This window comes from Scyliorhinus canicula, chromosome 20 (genome assembly GCF_902713615.1).
Source record: "Scyliorhinus canicula chromosome 20, sScyCan1.1, whole genome shotgun sequence".
NCBI classification, from domain to species: domain Eukaryota; kingdom Metazoa; phylum Chordata; class Chondrichthyes; order Carcharhiniformes; family Scyliorhinidae; genus Scyliorhinus; species Scyliorhinus canicula.
Window position 1 is genome coordinate 24,378,871 of NC_052165.1, and position 13,374 is coordinate 24,392,244.

Below are 13,374 nucleotides of genomic sequence, written 5' to 3' on the forward strand. Positions count from 1 at the left end.
ACTGGTCCCACAAACGGGGACCAGGTATAACAGCACGTGTAGGGGTCTCCTAGGGATTCAGAGACCGCCCAGCTGTATGCCCTTTGGGCAGGGTGGTGTCCTGGTACTGCTGGTGCCACCTTGGTACCTTAGCAGTGCAAGCCTGGCACCCTGGCTTTGCTACCTGGGTGCCAGCCTGGCACTGCCAAGGTGCCAAGCTGGCATTTTGTGTACATATGTGATTGAACCGGGGTTGCCCGTGATTTGCCTGAGGTGCCTGGGTCCCTCCCATAGTGCGTTTGGGCTGGGGTAGGGGTCTGGGGGTCGCTTCGGGGGCCTCGGAGATTTGGACGCCATTTCAAAATGGGGCTATGTGCATCCTTGGCCGCGTTCCCCGCTGAGGCCCCTTATACAACTGCGAGCGCCGGGACTAGGATATGTGATCGGCACAACATCGGGGGCTGAAGGGCCTGTTCTATGTTCTATGAAACATGCGGCTAAATGCCCTCGAAAGTGGGTCTTTGTTCCCAAGCCATGTTTTGGGAGAATTGCATCCAAAATCTCAACCTGCAAACAAACAGTAAGTATTCTGCCATTTTTCAAAATATAAAATGAGTTTAAGATTATTTCGGCAGGTGGGGGGGTTGCGGGGGGAAATATTTGATTGCCTGGAATATAGTTTTATGTATTACGAGATTAAAAATTCACTCAGGATTGAAAATAATTGAGAAGTTATTTTTCTCAGTGCCATCCGGAATGAACCTACCATTTTTATTAATGGTATCGAAACAAATCCATCAAAGCAAAGCATGTGGCATACTCACAGTGATCGCAGTGCAGTGAGCTGTCGGAAAGTGTCGTGCTGGATTTCATTGATTTTGTTGTGGTGCAGGTCCCTGAACATGGAAACAGGTAGAAGCATGAAGTTTAACAAACAGGCTCTCACTTGATGGACACTTAGGCCTTTACTGTGGGAACAGAATTCTGACTAGACGAAAGGGTGTTGCACATTCAAAGGAGTGGAGTTCTATTAAATGTGTTGTCAGTTAATTGATGAACTCTTCACTCATGTTCGCTGCAAAGCAGCGCATAAACGCATTTCTGCGGGCTTTGAACTTACAGCTTCTGAAGCTTCTGGCAGCCAGAGAAACTTGGGAGAACCTTGATCCAGTTGTAAGACAGGTCTCTGTTAAACAGAATATCACACAATTAAAAACAAGTATAGGTTATTGTTTCATCATCCAGGTGTCCCACTCATTGATTCGGAGTTTACTGGCAGTGTGGCACAGCAAGGATTCTGGGAAGGGTGTGCAGCTGCAGTGATGTCATCAGTCTTCCCAAGAAGCCAATGGCAGGAAAGGATTCTCACCCAATCAGGAAACAAAGAACAGTGCAATAAAATCACTTCAAAAATTATTTTACATGGAGCAAATTGAAGATTGCGACATGCACTGCGGGTGAAGATCAATGTTTGGGGGGGAACGTTTGTGAAAAGAAATTGATTTAAAATAATCTCCTAATCAATCATTGGGGGACCAAGGGCAATGTGTCCAAGTTTGCAGATGACACTAAGATGAGTGGTAAAGCGAAAAGTGCAGAGGATACTGGAAGAAGTCTGCAGAGGGATTTGGATAGGTTAAGTGAATGGGCTACGGGTTTGGCAGATGGAATACAATGTTGACAAATGTGAGGTTATCCATTTTGGTAGGAATAACAGCAAACGGGATTATTATTTAAACAATAAAATATTAAAGCATGCCACTGTGCAGAGAGACTTGGGTGTGCTAGTGCATGAGTCACAGAAAGTTGGTTTACAGGTGCAACAGGTGATTAAGAAGGCAAATGGAATTTTGTCCTTCATTGCTAGAGGGATGGAGTTTATGACTAGGGAGGTTATGTTGCAATTGTATAAGGTGTTGGTGAGGCCACACCTGGAGTATTGTGTTCAGTTTTGGTCTCCTTACTTGAGAAAGGACGTACTGGCACTGGAGGGTGTGCAGAGGAGATTCACTAGGTTAATCCCAGAGCTGAAGGGGTTGGATTATGAGGAGAGGTTGAGTAGACTGGGACTGTACTCGTTGGAATTTAGAAGGATGAGGGGGGATCTTATAGAAACATTTAAAATTATGAAGGGAATAGATAGGATAGATGCGGGCAGGTTGTTTCCACTGGCTGGTGAAAGCAGAACTAGGGGACATAGCCTCAAAATAAGGGGAAGTTTATTTAGGACTGAGTTTAGGAGGAACTTCTTCACCCAAAGGGTTGTGAATCTATGGAATTCCTTGCCCAGTGAAGCAGTTGAGGCTCCTTCATTAAATGTTTTTAAGGTAAAGATAGATAGTTTTTTGAAGAATAAAAAGATCAAGGGTGATGGTGTTCGGGCCGGAAAGTGGAACTGAGTCCACAAAAGATCAGCCATGATCTCATTGAATGGCGGAGCAGGCTCGAGGGGCCAGATGGCCTACTCCTGCTCCTAGTTCTTATGTAACAGCACTCCACTGTTACAAACTTCATTTTCGGGATAATGTTATTTGTTAAATTTGATTCGTTACATCGCTGTTAAAACCCAATTACACCTGATTGAACAACATTTTAAGGGGATGTGGTGCCAGGAAAAGTGAAGTTCTTGCTTGACTTCAGTGATTACTGGGTCTGGGTGGATGGGCCGAGTCCACGGCCCAACCTGTGTTGGAGCCCTGAGTGACAGACTGTAACCTCAGACGCCAATCTGAGCCTGCCTGACGTCCTGAAGTTGCCATCAGATTAAGAGGGGGTAATGACCACAAAGGCTGACACTTCATTATCAATGCTGTCCAACTACTAACTCCATCCAAATCCAGCCCAATATATTGGAGCCAACACAAATATATAAACACAGTTAACACATTGGGAAAACAACTGGGGTTCATTTTTAAACATAGATGGGTGCCATAATTTGAAATCACCTTAAAATGCATTAAAATACATTAAAAATGCAATTCCATTTCTCAGCAAGAGTGGCAGCTGGATTTATATCTCATTCAATTTTTATTTCTAATGATTTCAATGGTAATTCATTGTTAACTTCAATAGAAACGTTGACTACCGCGCAAAGTCATAGAATTTACAGAGAGGAAGAAGGCCACTCGGCCCATTGGGTCTTCACCGGCTCTCGGAAAGAGCACACCACCTAAGGCTCTTTCCCCGTGACCCAGTAACCCCACCTAACCTATGGGCAATTTATCATGGCCAGTCCAACTGACCTGCACATCTTTGGACTGTGGGAGGAAACCGGGGCCCCCGGAGGAAATCCACGCAGGCAAGGGGAGAACGTGCAGACTCCGCATAGTGACCCAAGCCGGGAATCGAACCTGAGACCCTGGAGCTGTGAAGTAACTGTGCCAACCACTGTGCTACCATGCCTCCCATCAAAACACCCCACCACCACTCCCTCCCGTCACAAGTTTCCCTATTTAAAAATTAATGTATATAATTTTCCTAATGTTCTCTGCTCTTCTCCAGAAACATGGACCACGATTTAACACAAAAGCAGTGGCCCCAGCCATCAGTTGGAAAGTCGGAGGCTAGCCCACCTCTGCCTGCAATGAAGCAAAGACTCTTGGCTCAGGCAGTTGGTTGCCTGAAGTCCTGTGTAACAGGACTTTTCCAGATTCAAGAGCTGCTGGCCAGTAAGAGAGCCAGCATTTCTTCAGTCCCAGCAGCACCACTGGTTGCAGTGGCCACTGCTGGGACTGCAGCAGGCCCTGGGCCAGAAGCATCGCTGGAGGCCCGGAGGGCCTGTGGGTGGGGCCAGCTCAGCAGGGTGGGGAAAGTAATTGTGAGGGGCTCTTCAAGCGGTGCCTGTCTTTGCTGCTTGGAGGCCCTCCCACTTAAGGATGCCAATAGCCCAGGGGCAAGCTGGTCACCAACCAATGATGAATGTATACCCGCAATCGTCAGCCGTCCTCCAGTAGTTTTTCCACATTCCATTACTTCTTCAAGGCAGATAGAGGCCTAATGGCAGAGGTTTCTTTAAAAGGCTACTCATTAATTCAATAATCTGGCACAGAAACCTTCAGACATGATACCAGGTTACTTTATCATTAACGAGACTGGAAGAGGATAATAATAATAATGACTTATTGTCACAAGTAGGCTTCAATGAAGTTACTGGATGAAGAAATGATCACGCATTTTGTTGGAGAGATCGTGACAGTTTTCTAACTTTTGAAAGATTTTAAAACACATTAGGCTGAGTCTGTTTATTTTTAATTATTGGCAGCTTAAGTCATTTATAACTTACAAGACTTGCAAATTTGGTAGCTGCTGGCAAACAGTGCTCGGAAGAGAGACAATTCGTGCTCCTGTCAGAGTCCTAACAAAATAAAAGATTCAAGTTAGCCTTGGTAAGTAAAATACCTAATCAGATGTAGTCTTATTTTGTGTAATATCAGTTAAATTGTTCAAAGCTGGATTTTGGAAAACTTACAGACTTTCTAGACTTAGGGTTCCAGTAAGTTCGGGAAATTCAGTTATTTCTGTGGCTCCATTTAGTGAGCTAGAAAGAGAAATTGGATTAATATTTACGAAGCTAATATAGTTTTTTGGCTGATAAATCTTCCATGAAATCTCAAGGATATGAGGGTTTAACTTTTCTGATATACTTACAGTATTCGTAACTCCGGTAGATGTTGAAAAGCAGACTTTCCAACAAATTGAATAGGATTGTCATAGAAATGGCTGCAAAGATAAACACATTTTACTCGAACCTATGCTTTCAACAGTGCATCTTTGGAATGGTTATTAGCTCAAGAACCCAATGCTTTGAATTTTCAATTCATGTTTGATTTTGATCAGCCCAACTTAGACTACTAACAAGTTACAAAATTTAAACACAGGGCTGAATAAGGCTTTAATAAATAATTTATAATGTGAAGTAAAAACAAAGAATGCTCTTAAGTCAAATTGCACCTGAAATGTTGGGCGGATTTAACGGGCGGGATTCTCCCGTACCCGATGGGGCGGGGGGTCCCGGCGGGACGGAGTGTCGTGAACCACTCCGGCGTTGGCCACCCCAAAGGTGTGGAATCCTCCGCACCTTCAGAGGCTAGGCCGGCGCCGGAGTGGTTTGCACCCCGCCAGCCGGCGTGGAAGGCCTTTGGCGCTGTGCCAGCCGGGGCGAAGGGACTCCGCCAGCATGCGCGGGATCATCAGCTTCTGCTGACGTCATCCCCACGCATGAGCGGGGGTGGGGGGGGTTCACCTTCGCGCCGGCCATCGCGGAGGCTTACACGGCCGGCGAGTAAGAAAAGAGTGCCCCCACGGCCCAGGCCCGCCCACGGATCCGTGGGCCCCGATCGCGGGCCAGGCCACCATGGGAACACCCCCTGGGGCCAGATCGTCCCGCGCCTCCCCCCAGGACCCTGGAGCCCGCCCGCGCCATCAGGTCCCGCCGGTAAGGGACCTAGTTCAATTTACGCCGGCGGAACCTGCATAGAACGAGCGGGACTTCGGCCCATCACAGGTCGGAGAATCGCCGGGGGGGGGGCAGCTGCGAGCGGCCGTACGACCGGTGCGGCGCGATTCCCGTCCCCGCCGAATCTCCGGCGCTGGAGAATTCGGCGGATGGCGGGGACGGGATTCACGCCGCCACCCGGCGATTCTCCGACCCGGCGGGGGGGGGGTCGGAGAATCCCGCCCAACGATTTAATGGAAAATCCGCAAAGTGTATTTTTGGCCGTGATTGCCGGGGTGTTTCCGAAGGTCGCGGTGGTGAAATCGAGGCCCGTATTTAATAGGACTTAGTGCCGGAAGTGATTCCCCCACAAGCTTCTTGCTGTCAGTTTTGCCAGACTGGCACTACAGTGTCACGCCAGAAACAAGAGGGAGCTGGTTTTAAACGTACCGTCACCACTCACTCCCAGTCAACACACAAGTCAACGATGCTGACCTGACCAGGCTTCTCTCGCAGGATCTCCATCTGATGAGGCCAGACCATCTGCAGGAGAGCTCCGAGGAGACCACCATCCAGGGGGTTACAGCTGTCACCCTACCTTCTGCCAGGGCAGAGACACACACCTCGGTGGACAACATTAGTGATCAGGCTTCTGGGGCACAATTTGGTGGGCACCACAAAGTTGCTGATGCACATCAGGTGGAGACAGGAACATCCAAGGAAACCTGCAGTCGGGTGCAGGACTGACCACCTCTCTCTTTGCTTTCTCTCTCTCAGATTCTTGCAGACTGACTTATTTCTGTCAGGTTTAATGGTACCGTAGAGAACTGTGTAAACCAATGTTACAATAGCTTGCTATGGACTCTTGCCCTCTTGATGTCCAGCTCCGTGGCAATGTGAATCACGTTGGGCCCTGTATCCAGGTAAAAATGCTTCATAGATATCCTCTAGACCCCCCACCTCTATTATATCTTGGAATTAAATAGACAGTTTAAAATATTAATTTATTAAGCCTGACACTCCTAACTCCTCCTGTTAGACTTGGAGATTAACACTCGATCCAGAGTCAGCACAAATGATCCAGCCACATCTACATCCATGAACACCTTGCCACCAAGTTTGTTGCCGGGCAGAATTCAGTACATGTCATGTGACCCCCCTTCCTTCCTCCATTTAATCCTAAATTAAAGACGCAGTCCCACAACATAACGTGCCAATGAACTTCATATTTGTAGCAATATTATACAATAATTCCCTCAGCAACTGTATATTCCACATAACTGACTCAGAGATGTGGGCTCACATCTATTGTGTCCCAAACTATTTTGCACTAAATTTCACAACAACAGACTATAAACAGATCTCTGTAGCACAATCTTTTATCCATTGACATTATCATATTTATAATATGACTGCCAGGCCCCGGGGGGGGGGGGGGGGGGGGGGGGGGGGGGGGGATAACTCAAGTACTCCAAATAACCATTCAAGAGAGCAGAAAATTGATGACTGTTAAATGATTCTAAAGTCTAAGTGGGTGAAGGCAATTCACACCAGTATCACAAAACAGGTTCACAGCGAATCAGCAGCTAGATTTTCACCACCACATCCTCACTGGGGTTGATAGAACAAAAGCTCACACTCCTTTTAGAGACGTGGCTCATTTCCCTGTCACTTCTACGTGATCTGAAATTTAAAATCTTGGCAATATTTTGCAAATCATATCGAAGAAGCTAATGCAAATTTTTGACTGAGATCAATGGAAACGTAAAACTGGCCCATTTCATAACAGGCTGTCAATTTCTTATTGCTCTTTTTGTGCTACTTGGTTGGACTAATTTCACTCCCTAAATGTTCTTTTCAATGTATTTGTTTGACCTCCTCGAGATTTTTCTCCTTGCCCTGTTCGCTTGACTACAGAGGTTAAAGTGGGGTTAAAGTAAAATTCCATCGCTGTCAGTGCTCCTTATCTGTGAGCCTAGAAGAGAAAGTAACTGGCTGTTTGACTAATGAGGGTTCTCACCTTCTCCCCTCATCTTAAATCTTGAACTACACGAGGCTGGTGTAGCATGAAATGCTCGACGAGTGTGGAGCTTGTCCTCAGAGTGTTTGGGGCTTGTGGTAGTCACCACTGATGTATATACTGTATATATAGGTGCTTTACGGTAAGGCCCCTGTACTACAGGTACGGGGGTAGATCCCTGCCAGCTGGCTCCGCCCAGTAGGCAGGGTATAAATATGTGTGTGCCCCATACAGCAGCCATTTCATCAGCTGCTGTAGGAGGCCACACATCTCAGTGTAATAAAGCCTCGGTTACATCCTACTCTCATCTTTGTGTAATTGATAGTGCATCAGGGCTGAAAATTTAAATTAATTTGCATTTACTAATTGTAGTTTCTCATCACAAGGAGTTCTTTAAAGTTGTTTATTTGGACCTTCTATATAAGTAGGTTTGAGGCAGCATTAGAACATAGAACATACAGTGCAGAAGGAGGCCATTTGGCCCATCGAATCTGCACCGACCCACTTAAGCCTTCACTTCCACCCTTTCCCTTTAACCCAATAAACCCTCCTAACCTTTTTGGTCACTAAGGGCAATTGATCATGGCCAATCCACCTAACCTGCACGTCTTTGGACTGTGGGAGAAAACCGGAGCCCCTGGAGGAAACCCACACAGACACGGGGAGAATGTGCAGACTCCGCACAGACAGTGACCCAGCGGGGAATCGAACCTGGGACCCTGGTGCTGTGAAACCACAATGCTAACCACTATGCTACCGTGCTGCCCTAGAGCACTAAGAGAAATATAATTATTAATTTCTCTGATTAGCAGTTTTTCCTGTTGTACTTAAGTTACTATGAATGTTAAGATAGCATAATGTCAAAAGATTAACAACAGCTCAATATCAAACTGCAACAGACTAAAAGAGTTCTGTCTCATCAGGAGTTCAGCCTTCACTTGTCTTTGGAAAGAACTGTCTACCATTCGGATTAAAACTGTGTATTTATTACATTAGACACCAATGGAATAGAGAGCAAGGGTACCCATTAGATGCTTGCAGAAATTGATTGATTGTGTCGTCCATTGAGGATTTTCAGCATCTTCAAAGGCAACATATTTCTATTAATTAACAGAGGAACGAGCCTCTGGAGCAAAGGAACTGTGTTTAAGCAGCATATGGTTGAACTCTGCAGCATCAGAGAGGAAGATGGGTTTCTGGATTATTCCCTCTCGAACATGGTCAGCCAAGAGTGACATACGGGTGATGTAGAAAGAGAGGGATGTGTGACTATCTTCAAAGGAAACAGATTGAGGCAGGATTCAGAGGTGCAGCAAATAGCTATGCTACTGGAATTATCCCACAGGTATTTAAGTGCTAACCAAGCATGCAGTTCATCGTGAGGAGGTTAGTTTGGGCAGCATGGTGAGAGACAGCACTATCCAAGATTGTCTAGATTGCTGAGGTCCTTGTGTACCAGCAGCAGTGATTGACATACTGAGCAATTCACTGGCCTATTTTCTACAGCGGTGAGCTCCAAATGTTTCAATGGTTCCCTGCTGCCAGAGCTAAGGACATAATCGAAAGACTAGAAGAACTTGCAACAGTAGCAGAAGACAGTAAAGTCATGGCTCACTTTGAAATCAAATACATGAATAAAGAAACATATGGGCCGTGATTCTCCGGTCTCCGACGCCGAAATCGTGTTTTGCGATTGGCTGGAGAATCCATGTTGGCGCCGAAATCGGGGCGGCGCCGCTTTTGTGATGCTCTGCTCCCTCCAAAATGGTGTACTCCTGTACGCCGTATGGACGGCCTCAGGATGTTATCTGAGGTCCTCCCCCCGATGCTCCGCCCCCGATGGGCTGAGTTCCCGATGGCGTGGGTCACTCATGCTGTTTTTATGGTTCATGGTTAACAGAGTTGGAGGCTTTGTGAGGTCAAGAAAGGTCATGTACAACGGTTAGTGCTGTTCCATGCTGTTCATATCTGTGGTGCATCTCGATGGATGAAAATGGCACTACGACTCTGGAAGGAACTCTTCAGATATTAGAAAGAGGTGTTTGCCTGTGGCAGACAGCAGGGAATCTCTTCAGCATCGTTTCCAATGTGCCCTCTCAGTCTTTGGCTAGCGAAGGAAGAGTATTTGAGGCCCAGAATCTCAAACCTGAGACTAAAATCATGTTTTGCAGGCAACAGTCAACCACAGGCTCCTGTATCGTTCAGAAACTTGGACACAACAGCAGGCACCTCAAAGCACTGGAGAAGTACCAGCAGCGGTGCCTTCATAAGATCCTCCAAATCCAGTGGCAAGAAAAGTGGTCCAACAACAGCGTCCTTTCCCAAACCAACTTGCCCAGCATTTTCACTCAAAACCAGCTCCAGTGGGCCGTTATGTCAGTTTGTTTGCCTGAAACCGAACGTCCAAAGCAAATCTTCGCGGACCTCGGTTATGGCAGGAGGCCTACAGAAGGACAGTAGAAACACTTCAGAGATGTCCTCAAAGCAACCCGGAAGACGGCAAACATTTCTACCAACTCATGAAAGACCCAGACTTGTGACTGACCAAAATGGAGAGGGTTTTGGGAAGGCACTGAGCACATTGAGAGACTTCATTCGGAACATGGAGAGGTTTCAAGTTGAGGCTTTGGAGAGACTGCACGACTCACTAAATAACTCATCCATCCAATCCTCCAAGCACAACCCGGCTCCGTGTGTGGCAGGGTCTGCAAATTAGGGTTACACATTGCAGATTGCACATTGAATTAAGCAGCCATTTCAGAACCCATCAAACCAGTGTGGAAGCGTCACCCTCGATCCCGAGGGATTTTCCCAAAGGATTACCTAAGTGAGAAGAGAGATGCTGGGTAAGGAGAGGAAAGTAAGAAAGTTGAATTCACGATGCAGGATGGAACAATTCTATCCAAAAGGATGGACTTCACTGAAACTGAAGCGATACCAATGCCTTTGCAGAGAGGGTACGCTAATATAACAAGGCATGGGGAAGGTAACATATTCACTCAAAACCAGCTCCAGTCGATAGCACGTCAGGTCCAGTGGGTAGCACATGGGTGGCATGGTAGCACAGTGGTTAGCATTGTTGCTTCACAGCGCCAGGGTGCTAGGTTCGATACCCGGCATGGGTCACTATCTGTGCGGTGTCTGCACGTTCTCCCTGTGTCTCCGTGCGTTTCCTCTGGGTGCTCCGGTTTTCTCCCACAAGTCCCGAAAGACGCGCTTCTTAGTTGAATTGAACATTCTAAATTTTTCCTCAGTGCCCACAAACAGGCACCGGAATGTGGCGACGAGGAGAGTTTCACAATAACTTAAATGTCACAGTGTAAGCCTACTTATGACACCAGTAAAGATTATTATTATGTAGGGAAAGTCTAGGGCCAAATCTCAAAGGGATAGTCAGCTTAATAAAGCTATTGGAATGCAAGTAATACTTAGAAAGAAATAGTCACAAAATATAATCTGATCTTAATGGAAAAGGAGCAGATTTTAAAATATAAATAGACACTTATGGAAGAGGACAAGAATATATTTTTAATGGGTTAAGAATAAGCACCAACATTTGAAAAATAGTTGAAGTGAGGTTTGAGTGCATATTGGAAATTCTTTCCGTAAATTTGCATCAATTAATGAATAATGAGTATAAACTCTTACATGATATACATTATTATGTATAGTAAGCCAACTATATATAATGTAACTAATTGCCCTGAATAACAAATTGGACAACTGTAAGTTTGTCGATTTAAAAAGTGAGCAAAAACTAAAACTGGGTAGCATGGTAGCATAGTGGTTAGCACGGTTGCTTCACAACTCCACCGCCCCAGGTTCGATTCCCGGCTTGGGTCACTGTCTGTGCAGAGTCTCCCCGTTCTCCCCGTGTCTGCATGGGTTTCCTCCGGGTGCTCTGGTTTCCTCCCACAGTCCAAAGATGTGCAGGTGAGGTGGATTGGCCATGCTAAATTGCCCTTAGTGTTCAAAAAGGTTGGGTTGGGTTGGGTGGGTTACGGGGATAGGATGGAGGTGTGGGCTTGGGTAGGGTGCTCGTTCCAAGGGCCGGTGCAGACTCGATGGGCTGAATGACCTCCTTCTGCACTGTAAATTCTATGAAACCGGAATCTAAACCCAGCCTACATTGCAATTTAGGATGTAAAAGTAAATTTTAAACAAAACTTACATTGTTAGAAGTGATGGATTGCCAACAAATGCATGTTCAGGGATTGATTGTATGTTGTTGCTGTGAAACCCCCTGAAAGATAATTTATATCAAATGAACAATTACTCTAGAGTTCCAAAGGGTTAACGTTATCTCAGAAAGTTAATTTGTTCTTTCATGTTGTGTGGATTCACCTAAAACCCCATAAACAAAAACTTACAAAGTGTTTCTATGGGTGTGACAGGGGACATGTAGACTGGATGTTTCCCCTGGCTGGTGAATCCAGAACCAGGGTACACAGTCTCAGAATTAAGGATAGATAATTTGGAACTGGGATGAGGAGGAATTTCTTCACTCAGAGGCTGATGGATCTTTGGAATTCTCTACCCCAGAGGGCTGGGAGTGGGTGATTAGAATGACTTATTGAATGGTGCAGCTGGCTCGATGGGCCGAATGGCTCACTCCTACTTCTCTTCCCTATGTGCCTGAGCACATTTGCTGCACGACAATTGCTGCTTGTCAGAAGTCATTTGTTGCATGAAATGCTGTGAGATGGTCTCACATGAATTGCCACAGCAGGTATATTATTATATAGCAGCTCAGAAAAAATTGCTTCTGACGCACATTACATGATAAATGCATAACAATATCAGACCAAAGCAGGATGAGGAGGAAAATTAGGGGAGGTGGTCAAAGGAGTGGTTGACAAGGTACATTTTAGGGAGACATTTAAAATTGGGAGGGTCTTGGAAGAAAGATAGGGGGCTAGATTCTCCGACCCCCAACACCGAAATCCCGTTCCGCGACGGGGTGGAGAATGTAATTTGGCGTCGAATCAGGAGCGGCGGCGTTTAAAAAATTCTCTGCCACCTGAAAGCGGCGTATCCTAGGAGTACACCACACCAAGTATCCACTGGCCCGCACCCTGATACTCCATCCCCGACCGGCCAAGTTCCCGATGGCGTGGGACTCTCATGGTCCCAACCATTCAGGAATCTCGCGACTCGATCCGGGGCCCCCACAGTTGGGGGAGGGCCGATCGGCGGGCAGGGGGTGGGTTTCATTCGGGGCTGGGGGCAATGTGGGTGGGCGGTCCAGGGCGTGCGAGCGGCCGATGCGGGGCACTACTTTGGCGGTCCAGGTCAGCGGCTGAATCAGCCATGGAGCACGGCGCGGCTGCTGCAGGCCGCCGCTGTGTGCATGCGCGGCCTCTGAACCGGAAGTGCTGGGGGCCGTATTGGCAGCCAGAGCTGTGAGCTCTAGGCTGCCGCCCTGCTAGCCCCCAGCAAAACAGGGAATCTCTGGCCTTTTGACGCCAGTTTTCCTGGCGTAAAAGGCCACAGTTTTCATGATGGCGTGGGGACTTAGTCTCCAAAATGGAGAATCCAGCCCAAGGTGTTTGGATAGAAAGTCCTAGGGTCTCTGAGCGAGATTGTTGAAGGTTCTGCCATGAAGGTGGGACAGAGGGATGGGGATTTCAGGTGTGCAGAAGTAGAAGGCGGCTGGGGGAGACTGTAGAGAGATATACAAATGAAGACAAAGTTTCTGATTTTGATAGGGTATTGGCTTGAGAGCTAATGGAGATGGGGACGGCAGTGGTGACAGGTGGTAATGAGATTCTGGGGAAATTGAGGTTTAGACAGTGTGGAGCTTGGGACACCAATGAGACTGGTGTCAGAAGTCAAATCTAGAACTGACAAAGACATGGGCCTGAATTTTCAGACTGGCAGGGGGTCCCTGAAGAGTTGGCACCCTGTCAATTCCAGCAGCCCTGATGCCATATTATGTTCT

The 13,374-nt window shown here is 46.8% G+C and overlaps 1 protein-coding gene across 1 annotated transcript in view; it reads right to left on the reverse strand.

Moving 5' to 3' along the window:
- The window catches only part of LOC119954975 (leucine-rich repeat-containing G-protein coupled receptor 5-like), a 201,701-nt gene that overhangs the window by 22,629 nt on the left and 165,698 nt on the right, over window positions 1-13,374 (reverse strand). Inside the window, 6 exon segments of the mRNA XM_038780739.1 lie at window positions 804-875; window positions 1,100-1,165; window positions 4,262-4,333; window positions 4,448-4,516; window positions 4,627-4,698; window positions 11,605-11,676. Coding sequence (XP_038636667.1) covers window positions 804-875; window positions 1,100-1,165; window positions 4,262-4,333; window positions 4,448-4,516; window positions 4,627-4,698; window positions 11,605-11,676 — 423 coding nt within the window.